Source organism: Lolium rigidum, chromosome 7 (genome assembly GCF_022539505.1).
Source record: "Lolium rigidum isolate FL_2022 chromosome 7, APGP_CSIRO_Lrig_0.1, whole genome shotgun sequence".
Classification (NCBI taxonomy): domain Eukaryota; kingdom Viridiplantae; phylum Streptophyta; class Magnoliopsida; order Poales; family Poaceae; genus Lolium; species Lolium rigidum.
The window spans coordinates 338,085,297-338,098,430 of NC_061514.1; the positions used below are offsets into that span (position 1 = coordinate 338,085,297).

General features: G+C 43.2%; 1 protein-coding gene and 1 non-coding gene across 3 annotated transcripts; one reads left to right on the top strand and one right to left on the bottom strand.

Annotated features, from left to right (window-relative positions):
* Positions 1-5,516: 5,516 nt before the first annotated feature.
* Positions 5,517-5,589, bottom strand: TRNAA-AGC. The gene has a single exon. It is a non-coding gene; the product is annotated as a tRNA-Ala (tRNA).
* Positions 5,590-7,189: 1,600 nt separating this feature from the next.
* On the top strand, positions 7,190-10,765 carry LOC124675919. 2 transcript variants are annotated; one of them, XM_047211998.1, is made up of 6 exons: positions 7,190-7,506; positions 7,702-7,791; positions 7,912-8,145; positions 8,290-8,392; positions 9,556-9,785; positions 10,184-10,765. In XM_047211998.1, exons 1-6 carry the CDS (start codon positions 7,190-7,192, stop codon positions 10,386-10,388), a joined length of 1,179 nt encoding a protein of 392 aa, XP_047067954.1. In that variant the 3' UTR covers positions 10,389-10,765. The 2 variants fall into 2 exon arrangements, with proteins under 2 accessions (XP_047067954.1, XP_047067953.1); XM_047211997.1 differs by lacking the exons at positions 7,190-7,506; positions 7,702-7,791 and having other exon boundaries at positions 8,029-8,145; positions 8,285-8,392; positions 10,184-10,760.
* Positions 10,766-13,134: the final 2,369 nt, after the last annotated feature.

Consider the following 13,134-nt stretch of genomic DNA (forward strand, 5'->3'; position numbering starts at 1 on the left):
GCTGCCAAGGCCGCCTTGGCCGACGCTACGTCGTCTGAGAAGACGCAGGCGTAGCTTAGTTCTGCTCGTCCCGAGCAGGTAAAACGATAACACAGATAATTTCTGGAGTGACATGCCATCATAATCTTGATCATACTATTTGTAAAGCATATGTAGTGAATGCAGCAATCAAAACAATGTATATGACATGAGTAAACAAGTGAATCATAAAGCAAAGACTTTTCATGAATAGCACTTCAAGACAAGCATTAATAAGTCTTGCATAAGAGTTAACTCATAAAGCAATAATTCATAGTAAAGGCATTGAAGCAACACAAAAGAAGATTAAGTTTCAGCGGTTGCTTTCAACTTGTAACATGTATATCTCATGGATATTGTCAACATAGAGTAATATAATAAGTGCAATAAGCAAGTATGTAGGAATCAATGCACAGTTCACACAAGTGTTTGCTTCTTGAGGTGGAGAGAAATAGGTGAACTGACTCAACATTGAAAGTAAAAGAATGGTCCTCCATAGAGGAAAAGCATCGATTGCTATATTTGTGCTAGAGCTTTGATTTTGAAAACATGAAACAATTTTGTCAACGGTAGTAATAAAACATATGTATCATGTAAATTATATCTTACAAGTTGCAAGCCTCATGCATAGTGTACTAATAGTGCCCGCACCTTGTCCTAATTAGCTTGGACTACCGGATCATCACAATGCACATGTTTTTACCAAGTGTCACAAAGGGGTACCTCTATGCCGCCTGTACAAAGGTCTAAGGAGAAAGCTCGCATTGGATTTCTCGCTATTGATTATTCTTCAACTTAGACATCCATACCGGGACAACATAGACAACGGATAATGGACTCCTCTTTTATGCATAAGCATATAACAACAATTAATAATTTTCTCATTTGAGATTGAGGATATATGTCCAAAACTGAAACTTCCACCATGGATCATGGCTTTAGTTAGCGGCCCAATGTTCTTCTCTAACAATATGCATGCTTAACCATAAGGTGGTAGAATCATTAATGGGTGCAAAGCATATGATGCAAGAGCTTAAACATGAGCACAACAATTGCCAAGTATCACATTACCCAAGACATTTATAGCAATTACTACATGTATCATTTTCCAATTCCAACCATATAACAATTTAACGAAGGAGAAACTTCGCCATGAATACTATGAGTAGAAACCAAGGACATACTTGTCCATATGCTACAGCGGAGCGTGTCTCTCTCCCATAAAGTGAATGCTAGGATCCATTTTATTCAAACAAAACAAAAAACAAAAACAAACCGACGCTCCAAGCAAAGCACATAAGATGTGATGGAATAAAAATATAGTTTCGGGGAGGAACTCGATAATGTTGTCGATGAAGAAGGGGATGCCTTGGGCATCCCCAAGCTTAGACGCTTGAGTCTTCTTGATATATGCAGGGGTGAACCACCGGGGCATCCCCAAGCTTAGAGCTTTCACTCTCCTTGATCATGTTGCATCATACTCCTCTCTTGATCCTTGAAAACTTCCTCCACACCAAACTCGAAACAACTCATTAGAGGGTTAGTGCACAATAAAAATTAACATATTCAGAGGTGACACAATCATTCTTAACACTTCTGGACATTGCATAATGCTACTGGACATTAGTGGATCAAAGAAATTCATCCAATATAGCAAAAGAGGCAATGCGAAATAAAAGGCAGAATCTGTCAAAACAGAACAGTTCGTATTGACGAATTTTAAAATGGTACCAGACTTGCTCAAATGAAAATGCTCAAATTGAATGAAAGTTGCGTACATATCTGAGGATCATGCACGTAAATTGGCTTAATTTTCTGAGCTACCTACAGGGAGGTAGACCCAGATTCGTGACAGCAAAGAAATCTGGAACTGTGCAGTAATCCAAATCTAGTACTTACTTTTCTATCAACGGCTTAACTTGGCACAACAAAACACAAAACTAAGATAAGGAGAGGTTGCTACAGTAGTAAACAACTTCCAAGACACAAAATAAAAACAAAGTACTGTAGGTAAAAACATGGGTTGTCTCCCATAAGCGCTTTTCTTTAACGCCTTTCAGCTAGGCGCAGAAAGTGTGTATCAAGTATTATCGAAAGATGGTGTATCGTTATCACAAGCTCCCCCATCCGTGGTGGTACTAAGGGCTTTATCAATTTTAGGCCTATAGTAATATTTCTTTGGTTTAGGCACTTTAGAGACATACATAAACTTTTGCTCCTTACCCACATAAGCTTTCTCCTTATATTTAAGAGAAGAAAATGTTGAACCCAAGGTTCCCATAGCTTTTTCAAGTTCATCAATCCTATTAATTTGATCATCATGGACAACACAAGTTCCTAGGACACTAATTCTTTCATCAATTCCTCCTAAGGATTTATCAAGTTCATCAGTTTTATCAAGTAACATTTCCAATTTAGTTTCAACACTTGGAAAATTTTTCTCTATGGTTTCCAATTTTTTTATAACATCTTCAAGAGAGATTTCAGTTTTAACTTCATCAACAGGGGGTATTCCAAATAGACTTTCAATAATGCAGCTAGCTTCTAATGCAGGAGTACTTAAGAAGTTACCTCCTGCGAGACAATCAAGAACATACCTATTCCAGCTAGAGATACCAACATAAAAATTCCTGAGTAAAATAGTGGTGGAGTGTTTCTTAGTGCACATATTATGGGCATTACTAATTCTATACCAAGCATCTCTTAAACATTCTCCCCCTTGTTGCTTAAACGAACGAACTTCAACTTCAGGGTTACTCATTTTAGCAATAGTAGATAAAGCAAACTAGATAAAGTAAATGCAAGTAACTAATTTTTTTGTGTTTTTGATATAGCAAACTAGATAGCAAATAAAGTAAAACTAGCAACTAATTTTTTTGTATTTTGATTTAGTGAAGCAAACAAAGTAGTAAATAAAACTAAGCAAGACAAAAACAAAGTAAAGAGATTGAGAAGTGGAGACTCCCCTTGCAGCGTGTCTTGATCTCCCCGGCAACGGCGCCAGAAATTTGCTTGATGCGTGTGGTTGGCACGTCCGTTGGGAACCCCAAGAGGAAGGTGTGATGCGCACAGCGGCAAGTTTCCTCGCAAGAAACCAAGGTTTAATCGGACCGAGTAGGGAGTCAAGAAGCACGTTGAAGGTTGATGGCGGCGAGATGTAGTGCGGCGCAACACCAGGGATTCCGGCGCCAACGTGGAACCCGCACAACACAACCAAAGTACTTTGCCCCAACGAAACAGTGAGGTTGTCAATCTCACCGGCTTGCCGTAACAAAGGATTAACCGTATTGTGTGGAAGATGATTGTTTGCGGAAAACAAGAGAACAAGTATTGCAAGTAGATTGTATTTCGAGTAAAGAGAATTGGACCGGGGTCCACAGTTCACTAGAGGTGTCTCTCCCATAAGACGAACAGCATGTTGGGTGAACAAATTACAGCTTGGGCAATTGACAAATAAAGAGGGCATGACCATGCACATACATATCATGATGAGTATAGTGAGATTTAATTGGGCATTACGACAAAGTACATAGACCGCCATCCAACCGCATCTATGCCTAAAAAGTCCACCTTCAGGTTATCATCCGAACCCCTTCCAGTATTAAGTTGCAAAGCAACAGACAATTGCATTAAGTATGATGCGTAATGTAATCAACAACTACATCCTTAGACATAGCATCAATGTTTTATCCCTAGTGGCAACAGCACAACACAACCTTAGAACTTTCTGTCATCGTCCTGGTGTCAATGCGTGCATGAACCCACTATCGAGCATAAGTACTCCCTCTTGGAGTTACAAGCATCTACTTGGCCAGAGCATCTACTAGTAACTGGAAAGCATGCAAGATCATAAACAACACGTAGATATAACTTTGATAATCAACATAACAAGTATTCTCTATTCATCGGATCCCAACAAACGCAACATATAGAATTACGGATAGATGATCTTGATCATGTTAGGCAGCTCACAAGATCCGACAATGATAGCACAATGGGGAGAAGACAACCATCTAGCTACTGCTATGGACCCATAGTCCAGGGGTAGACTACTCACACATCACACCGGAGGCGACCATGGCGGCGTAGAGTCCTCCGGGAGATGATTCCCCTCTCCGGCAGAGTGCCGGAGGCGATCTCCTGGATCCCCCGAGATGGGATCGGCGTTGGCGGCGTCTCTGGAAGGTTTTCCGTATCGTGGCTCTCGGTACTGGGGGTTTCGTCACGGAGGCTTTAAGTAGGCGGAAGGGTAGGTCAAGAGGCGGCGCGAGGGGCCCCGACCATAGGGCCGCGCGGCCGGGCGGGGGCCGCGCCGCCCTATGCTTCCGGCTGCCTCGTGGCCCCTCTTCGTTTCGTCTTCCGACTTCCGGAAGCTTCGTGGAAAAATAGGCCCCCGGGCTTTGATTTCGTCCAATTCCGAGAATATTTCCTTACTAGGATTTCTGAAACCAAAAACAGCAGAAAACAGCAATCGGCACTTCGGCATCTTGTTAATAGGTTAGTTCCAGAAAATGCACGAATATGACATAAAGTGTGCATAAAACATGTAGATAACATCAATAATGTGGCATGGAACATAAGAAATTATCGATACGTCGGAGACGTATCAGGCGTCGATCACGAAATGCCTCGCCGACGTCTCCTCGACCTTTCTCTCCCGCGCCGAAAAGAACGACGAAAGGTGGGCGGAGCTGCTCAAGAGGCAAGAGGAGAAGCTGGAGCTCAATAAACGCAGGGACGACATGTCCCCGCCGAGAACGTCGACGGAGGGAATGTCTCCCCGAACGCGAGCGGCGCACAACTTCTTCAAAGGCCGGATTCTCGACGACATCGAAGCCAAAATGGCGGCGGCGGACGCGGCAGCCCGGCAGCGGCATCGGCGGCGGCGGCAGCGCAGCAAGAGCAGGGCGACGCGTCTTCTACTCGCTACACTCGCGTCGGCCTCTCGCGTCGGCGACGGAGCGGACGCACCATGCACAGCAACAGGCAGATCGCGACGAGGTCATCGTGCTCGACGGGCTGCGTCGACTCAGGATACGACGCCGTCGCCCAACCCCTTCCCCTTCTTCTAATTTGCATGCACCACCGGTCCGTAATATGATCGCGCGCCCGGCATTTTGATCGATCGCCGCTACTCTGATCGCGACGAATCGGCGGGAACGATCTCTTTTGAATGCATCTATTTGAATTTCTGATTGGGGACGGCGTTTGGGGGACGCGGCTGGGAGCGACGTCCCCCAAAAGCGGCACGAACAAAACTCGTCCCCCAAACGCTCGATCCGGCGCGGTTTGGGGGACGCGACTGAAGATGCTCTAAGGTACAAAATTTATAAACTTGGTTATTCATATGTATAAACTTGGTTACTTTACAATATGTGTGGATGGTGAAGGTGAGAAGAGAATGCAGGCTAGAAGAACCGGCAGATCGTTTATGTTTAGGTTCATGAAACGTCAGTTGTACTATCAAGGAAAAATGCGTTAAAAAACATTTTAAAAAATGGAGATGCGGGGTATCGATCCCCGTACCTCTCGCATGCTAAGCGAGCGCTCTACCATCTGAGCTACATCCCCATTGCGAAATTGTTTCTTTATTGAAGATATATAACATCAGTTTTCTGTTACGCGCTGAAGAAAACTAGGAGACCGACCTGTCAACTTCTGAACTTCGGTGCACAAATTGAGATGCTAACTTTTTGCAGTACATTACATGCATCGTATTCTGTAACCATTAAAGGTTGACTTGATTATGTACTTATATATTTGCCTATTGTAAGATTGTAACCACTGAAGGTTGACTAAAATTTTGTAAGCATTCTTGTCAATTTTTTTGTAAGCATTAATTACCTAAAAAGCGTACTATCTAAAATTGTGAAATCTAGGACGAACACGAACAACAAAGATATCCGAAAAACAAAACTTGAGTTACATAAAGGTGCTTCGAGGTCTTCCTATCTACTCCCTCCATTCTTTTTTAATTGACTCGGATTTAGTACAATTTTGTACTAAATTTGAGTCAATTAAAAAGGACCGGAGGGAGTATCTCATTCTTTGCATCTTGATTTCTCACCACACTCTAAGGAACAAACTACAAAGGATCAAAGCCAAAACGAACTAGAATAACCTCGAAGGTTATGAATATATGCATGAGTTGCCACTCCAGTTGATGAAAATATTGTATCATGGAACATACACACTTTCTCAAATGGTTGTCTCCACCTATAGGTCGAGAATAAGATCGACGTTGCAGAAGAGAAAAACAAGAGCACCAATGACAAAAACAAACATATATAACACCACCATCACTACCACGACCACTACCAAGTTATGTTGAACCACCGGAGATAAAAACATCTGGATCATGGACCATCAATTAATCAGCTAGGATCAAAACACCACATGTTCTTTGGTATCTCTCACAGTGACCACACTAAGACGAGGACATAGCCATGTAACGTTTGTTACACATGATATCATTTCCACCGTTAGGAGACTAGGATAGTGCCACCAAAGGCACAAAAAATGGAACGCAATTGAAGTTCCACTCGAAAGGATGATCAAGAGTCACGCCATCTCCTTTTTAGTGCCAAAAATGACACTAGAGATGAGGAAACCGATGGAGGTCCCTAGCTCGCCTTGCCAGGGCAGGGGAGAGCTACATGGGTTGAACCTAATGCACATGCAACGAGGTTAAATAATTTTTTTACTACATGTCATCCAAATGCTTCAGGTTTAGATGACAACAATGTATCAGGGAGGCTATAATTTCAGCTCGCAAGGCTACAAACCTAGAAAATTTTATGCTATTCTCGAGTGGTGAATCAGGGAAACTTCCAGTAATTTTTTCTCTTTGTATCCGCCCCTAGCAAGGGTTATTTTTTCTCTTTGTATCCTCCCATTCAGGAGTGACATTTTTCTTTTGAGAAGAATCCCAAATTGACTAACTAGGGTTTCATTAATGAGCCAAGGAGTTGACTAACAAGATCCATTAATGCAGTCACGTAACTTTTCGTTGAAGAAAACAAAATGCACCCAACAAAGGAGATCTCGACCCATTGGGCCGTAAACAACACGGTCCACATTATCAGAGTACCTGGGCAGAGTAGAATTAAACAATAGGCAATTTGCGAACCACGTTGGCTGGCTCTCTCCTCGGTCTCTCCTCCCCCCTCCCATGGCGATCCCCTACCGGATCACCGGCGGCCACAGCAGGCGAAGCCCGCTGCCGCTGACCACCGCGAGGGCGCTCCTCGCCGCCGTCGTCACCGGGGCGGTCCTCTCCATCATCTGCGTCCTCTCGCTCACCGACTCGCTCTCCTACATGGGGTTCCACCCCAGGAGCCTCCTCGACAAGAGGGACAGCAGCCGCAAGTACCTCTACTGGGGCGCCCGCGTCGACTGCCCCGGCAAGCACTGCGCCTCCTGCGCCGGCCTGGGACACCAGGAGTCCAGCCTCCGCTGCGCCCTCGAGGAAGCCCTCTTCCTCGACAGGTAAGTAAAATCAACCAATTCTTGCATCCAACGGAACGGGAATGTGTAATCAATCCGGTGGTGAAATATTTGTAGATTACGATTCTGAATTGTGCACGTGATAATCCATGTTCAGTGCACAAATTGGTACAGAATGCTGTGTGTAATGTGGGATATGCTAATCTGCATTGACACTCCATCTTGGTGGCTCTGCAGAATATTTGTCATGCCGTCAAGGATGTGCCTTAGTTCAGTGCACAATACGAAAGGGGCACTTGATTCAAGCAATGCTACTTCAGACCAAAGGTTTGGCTTCTTACACTAGCTGCACATCCTTTGGTCTGCCTAACTTCAGAACTATGTCTGCATATTGCATTTTTGTCTGATTGAGTCAGAATTTGAAGACGTGAGCTCAATGTTTGGCAGATGGGGAACCAGTTCTTCTGCAATGGAATCGTTATATGATATCGACCTCATATCGAAAAATGTACCTGTCATTTTGGACAATCCCAAGTCATGGTATGGGATAGTATCGAGAAGCACGAAGCTAGGAGAGGGGGATGTGGCGCATGTGCAAGGGGTTAGCAGAGATGAACTCAGAGACAATCCGCTTTACTCAGATGCTCTCCTTATAAACCGTACCGCAAGCCCTCTTGCTTGGTAAGAATGCAACTCCATCAGGGTTTCTTATGTTCTGTCATTCACATTTTTTGGACGGCCTTAAAGCGTTAGTGATCGCAAAAAACAAATTTATATGCTATTGCTATACCTTCAGAATAGACCTTAATCATCATTACAGTTCAGGTTTATGGAGTGTAAGGACCGGACCAGGCGTAGCTCTGTGATGTTGCCGTACACTTTTCTGCCAACTATGCCAGCAAGAAAACTGAGGGATGCAGCAAATGAGGTACATTTTCATAAGATTGTTTTTAGCCAACTGTCAAATGCTTATCAAACTGATTACTCTAACCTGCAGAGAACAACTCTTTTGTCTCTCTAACTTGTTTGGGCCGTATTTATCTTATTCTTGATTTTCGTTATGTCTTGATTCGCTAAATCGTGTGGGTTCAGCAAGTGAACCTAACTCACTTGTTTGAGGGACTGGATGTATAATTCCACCATCTGAGCAAAGGCAATTTTGGGTTCCTATCTACTGCTGGGTCTTCCCTTATCATTTTCCTTCAAAATAAATCATGTGGATTTTGTTGATCTGTCATGAGCTGTGGAATGCGGAAATTCATGTGGGTTTTGTTGATGCCTGACGGAAAATAATATGACCTGAAACTCAAATCCTTAAAACCTTACCAGAGTAACCATGCTAGTCGAATGCCAGTTTCTTAGTTAAAAGCTCTGAGGTTCCATATCCTCCAAATAAACAAAAATTTGCACTTCCCTTAGATATACTGATACAGTTATATCATTTTAACACATGTCATAAGCAGGGCAGTGTTCGTCTTCCTATTGAATGTTAACTCATTAGCGACTATACTGTGTAGTATGCTATCATGGGATTTTGTTCAGGTACCCTTCCGAGTCCTCCAGAGGTGCTATATTTGTTCTTGGAATATGATGTGTGCTATCACTCGAACAATCCTTGCTTTATGTGTCAACTGAATTTTTTTTTTCGAGAAAACGCAAAGGAATCATATCATTGAAAAGATAGAAGTTGTTACATGCCTCCTAAGAGGTTTACATAGCGATAATATGGGGTTTGAAATTAGTGAACATCCCAGGTTACAGGCAGTACATCCCTGAGCCCCTTTGCTCCTGTTGTGGCCCAAGACCTTGCCTCTTCCTTGATCTTGGCCCAAGAACTGAATTGTGCTTATGTTAGCTATATCCTGCTTGTGTTAAAAGAACTTTGGAACCTATTGAAGTTGTAAGGCATGCTATGGACAGCTCTTGCCCTTGAATTTGGTAGAAAAAAGTTCTTTTGGTCTTTGTTAGTTCTTTATAGTTGGTCAGACTGACATAAGATCATAGTATCTCCTTTATGAAAAACTTATTGTCTGTTCATGTTTACTGATATGGCAGTCTTATCTTGTCACTGAACTGATGTGCTCTCTTCAGATGAAAGAGATACTAGGTGATTATGATGCTATTCATGTAAGACGGGGTGACCTACTGAAGAATAGGAAGGATAGATTTGGTGTTGAGAGGAGCCTCCATCCTCATCTGGACAGAGATACCCGTCCTGAGTTCATCAAGAAAAGGATCGCAAGGTGGATTCCTAAAGGTCGTACTGTTTTCATTGCTTCAAATGAAAGGACACCTGGCTTCTTCGCACCTCTATCAGACAGGTAAAGCTAACACCTTGTGAAAGCTGTTCTTCTTGCATCACAGTTCAGGATCTTGGCTATGATCACGTTAGAATTGTTTTCTGCAAACAGTTTAGCACAACCGAGTGATGTTTGTTTGACTGTTCAATTAACCAAGCAACCAAGGCTAAGGATATTATTCTTTTGTTTCCAGCTGCTTCAGAAACTGAGCATTCTTAAGTGATTCAACTAGGAGCTGTAGTGCTTAAGTAATCTACCTCCCTATCTGGAATTATCGTGATTTTATCTATGGCATGCTTTTCTCTCTCACAGATAAATATGTTCCTGACCACTAGCTATATTTGGTTACACAATGTGCATGTAGTTCCCAGTGACAACCGTCAAAGATTAATCTGTGTTTCCGGTATTATGTGTGGCAGGTACAAGTTAGCATACGCATCTAACTTCAGTAGCATACTGAAGCCAATAATCGAGAACAACTACCAGCTATTCATGGTGGAAAGGTTAATCATGCAAGGAGCAAGGATATTTGTGAAGACAATGAAAGAATTTGATAATGATCTTGCCCTCTGCGATGATCCCAAAAAGAACACCAAAGTCTGGGAAGAACCAGTTTACACATAGCTGACCTCTATGAATCTGTCGCTGACATCAAAGGCTGGAAATCGATGACCTACACGCTTACCATAATTGTCTCACATAGTGTAGATATTCTCTGTTTGATCCGAAGTTCCTTTGGACGTGTTGTTTGATCTGACTTCCGGTTGACCTAGAGCGCACTGAGAGCAAGCAGCTGGACAAGAGGAAACTGGCATATATGCAGTTGTGCACACTCTAGCTTGTACTGAGCTGCTTATACACCTGCTAACGTGCACATATTATGTTGTTTTGTTCAGGCAAGATATGTGCTCCATTCTGTCGGCCTTTTTTCCTCTCTATGCTTAGGACCAGAGGAGAGATTATGGCACATCATATGCAACATGCATTTGGTTACGTATAGTGATGTAATAGCAGTTGGATCTGTGAGCTACTACATAGTACTAAACTTTGTCGTGTTTATTATATCACCTGTACTTTTTACACGGTCATATTATCTGTTCATTTTTTTTCATCACTTGAAAGATCAATGACCCAATGTCAAGTATCTTTTGCACACAGGATAAATAAGGGTAGACATTTTACTTGAGATTAGTGTGTATTAATAAAGAAAAACATATAGAGGGGTCCATTTTATGGATCGATTCTTGACATGCCTCAGATATAAACACTGATACAAATTTAGAATGATGTCGACGGTGATTAATTTTCCTTATTCTAGGGTATTTTTAATTGTTTGTTTGGCACGAAAACTTTGCTGACCATTTCTTAAGATCCCTATCAATAGTATATAAAATTTACGTGCTATTATAACATATTATAGCGAATTAGCCCACGAACTCTGAAATCCAATAATCAGAAGAAAAAAAAACTCGGCTTTGGAGAGCAAACACAGTCCATTCTGGGGTTTGCTCTTGTATTTGGCCAGATCCCTCCTTAATTCTTGAAGTCTCTGGACATGCCTCCGGGAATGAAAAGTACCTTCTGTCTGACCGTTCAAATCTTGAATTGCTCCCTTGCTTCCACACAGGTCACAGCATGAGATTATGCCATGTTCCTTTTCTGTCCCGGAAGCTGTTTACACATATATTATGAGTATTTTTAAACTCCCGTTCGGCCTTCGTGAGTTGTGACGATATATTACAAAACTGATTAGACAGTATTGGTGGGAGTTGATAAAGGAAAGAGGAAGATGACATGGTTAGCTTGGGACCAACTCATTCTACCAAAATCTCACGGTGGGATGGGTTTTAGAGATATGAGAGCTTTTAATCAAGCCTTACTTTCAAAACAAGCACGTCGCTTAATTGATACTCCAGGCAATTTGTGCACAAAATTACCGCGACCAAATATAATCCAAATGATTACTTGGTGGACACATTGTTTAATGGGAATGACTCTACTGTTTTTCTTAGATAAAAGGCAAAGACTTGCCCAACTTTAAATTAATAAAGCCCTTACGGAATCCATAGGTTCATTACATGCTGCGGCATAACAGCTTAGCCAACAGGAAATAAGCAACTAAAGATAGCACGAACACATGGAGATGAGGCCAACCCCTCGTCAGCCACGTGCACGAGTCGGAGCTTTTCCACCAGGAGCGCCATGCCTACCTCGTCATGCGTCTTTGCCGTTGACGACAAGTGCTGCAAAAGAATCATCCATTTATAGATAATGTCAGTGGGGTGACGGATCGCCTTAGCCTGGAAAATGTGTCGGTTGCGCATGTTCCAAAGAGACCAGCATAAGGCAACAAATAAATCCCAAAGTAAACGACGAGGTCCGCCAGAAAAAGTCGATAAGATATGAAAGAATTGGGGAAAGGAGGAGGGGCTCCATCTGCAACCCAGCATCTAGCGAACCACACTCCATACAAACTTCGCCAAATAGCAGTTGAAGAAAAGGTGACTAGCAGATTCTATCGCACCGCAGAGCGCGCAGCGCCCATCCGACGGCCCCCGGCGGTGAGCAAGCACCTCTCTGGTAGGAAGACGGTTCAGCGTCAGTTGCCAAGTGAAGATGCGTATCTTTAGAGGCAGCTTGGCAGCCCACATATCCCTGAAGTGGACCACCGAAGCCCCCTGAGACAACGCGAGATACATCGAGCTGACCAAATACTCCCCGGAGCGCTCGAGGGTCCAGGAAATCTTGTCTACTTCGGTGTAGAGCTGGGTGTTCACAATCAAGTCCATATAAGCTGGTCCCATTCAGCGCGACCGCTCGCGCCTAGGGTTCATCTGAGGCGAATGCTCTCCTGTCCCAAGCAAGCCTGGGCCACAGACACCCTGGTGTTCTCACATATGCTGAAGATGAGAGGGAAGCGGTCCCTCAACACTCCCTCATCATGCCACTTGTCATACCAAAACTGTGTTCGGCGACCATATTTGACCTTGCATTTAGCTCCAATTTTGAATAGGTCTTTGATTTGATGGAGTCTTTTCCAGAAAGGTGACCCCCTTGTCCCGCACAAGAGAAGATATCCGCCGTGTCTGTATACTTGGCACAGATAAGGCGAGCCCAAATGGAGTCATCGTCCTGGTACAATTTCCAAATCCATTTCAACATAAGGGCGATATTCGTATTTTTGGTGTTAAGAATCCCCAACCCTCCCACCTCCCGTGGGAGACAGACTGCTGGCCAATTAATCATGTGGTACTTTCGTTTGGGGCTCGTCCCCTCCCAAAAGAACCGGGCTCGAATTGAGTCGAATTTGGCATGAATACCATCCTGGAGAAGAAACATCCACATGGAAAACATAGGGATGCTAGCAAGA

Excerpts from the sequence above, each read along its gene's own strand:
- LOC124675919 (XM_047211998.1), top strand. The coding sequence starts at position 7,190 with ATGGCGATCCCCTACCGGATCACCGGCGGCCACAGCAGGCGAAGCCCG. Across the intron at positions 7,507-7,701 it reads GAAGCCCTCTTCCTCGACAG|AATATTTGTCATGCCGTCAA; the intron begins GTAAGTAAAATC and ends GTGGCTCTGCAG. Across the intron at positions 9,786-10,183 it reads TTCGCACCTCTATCAGACAG|GTACAAGTTAGCATACGCAT; the intron begins GTAAAGCTAACA and ends TATGTGTGGCAG.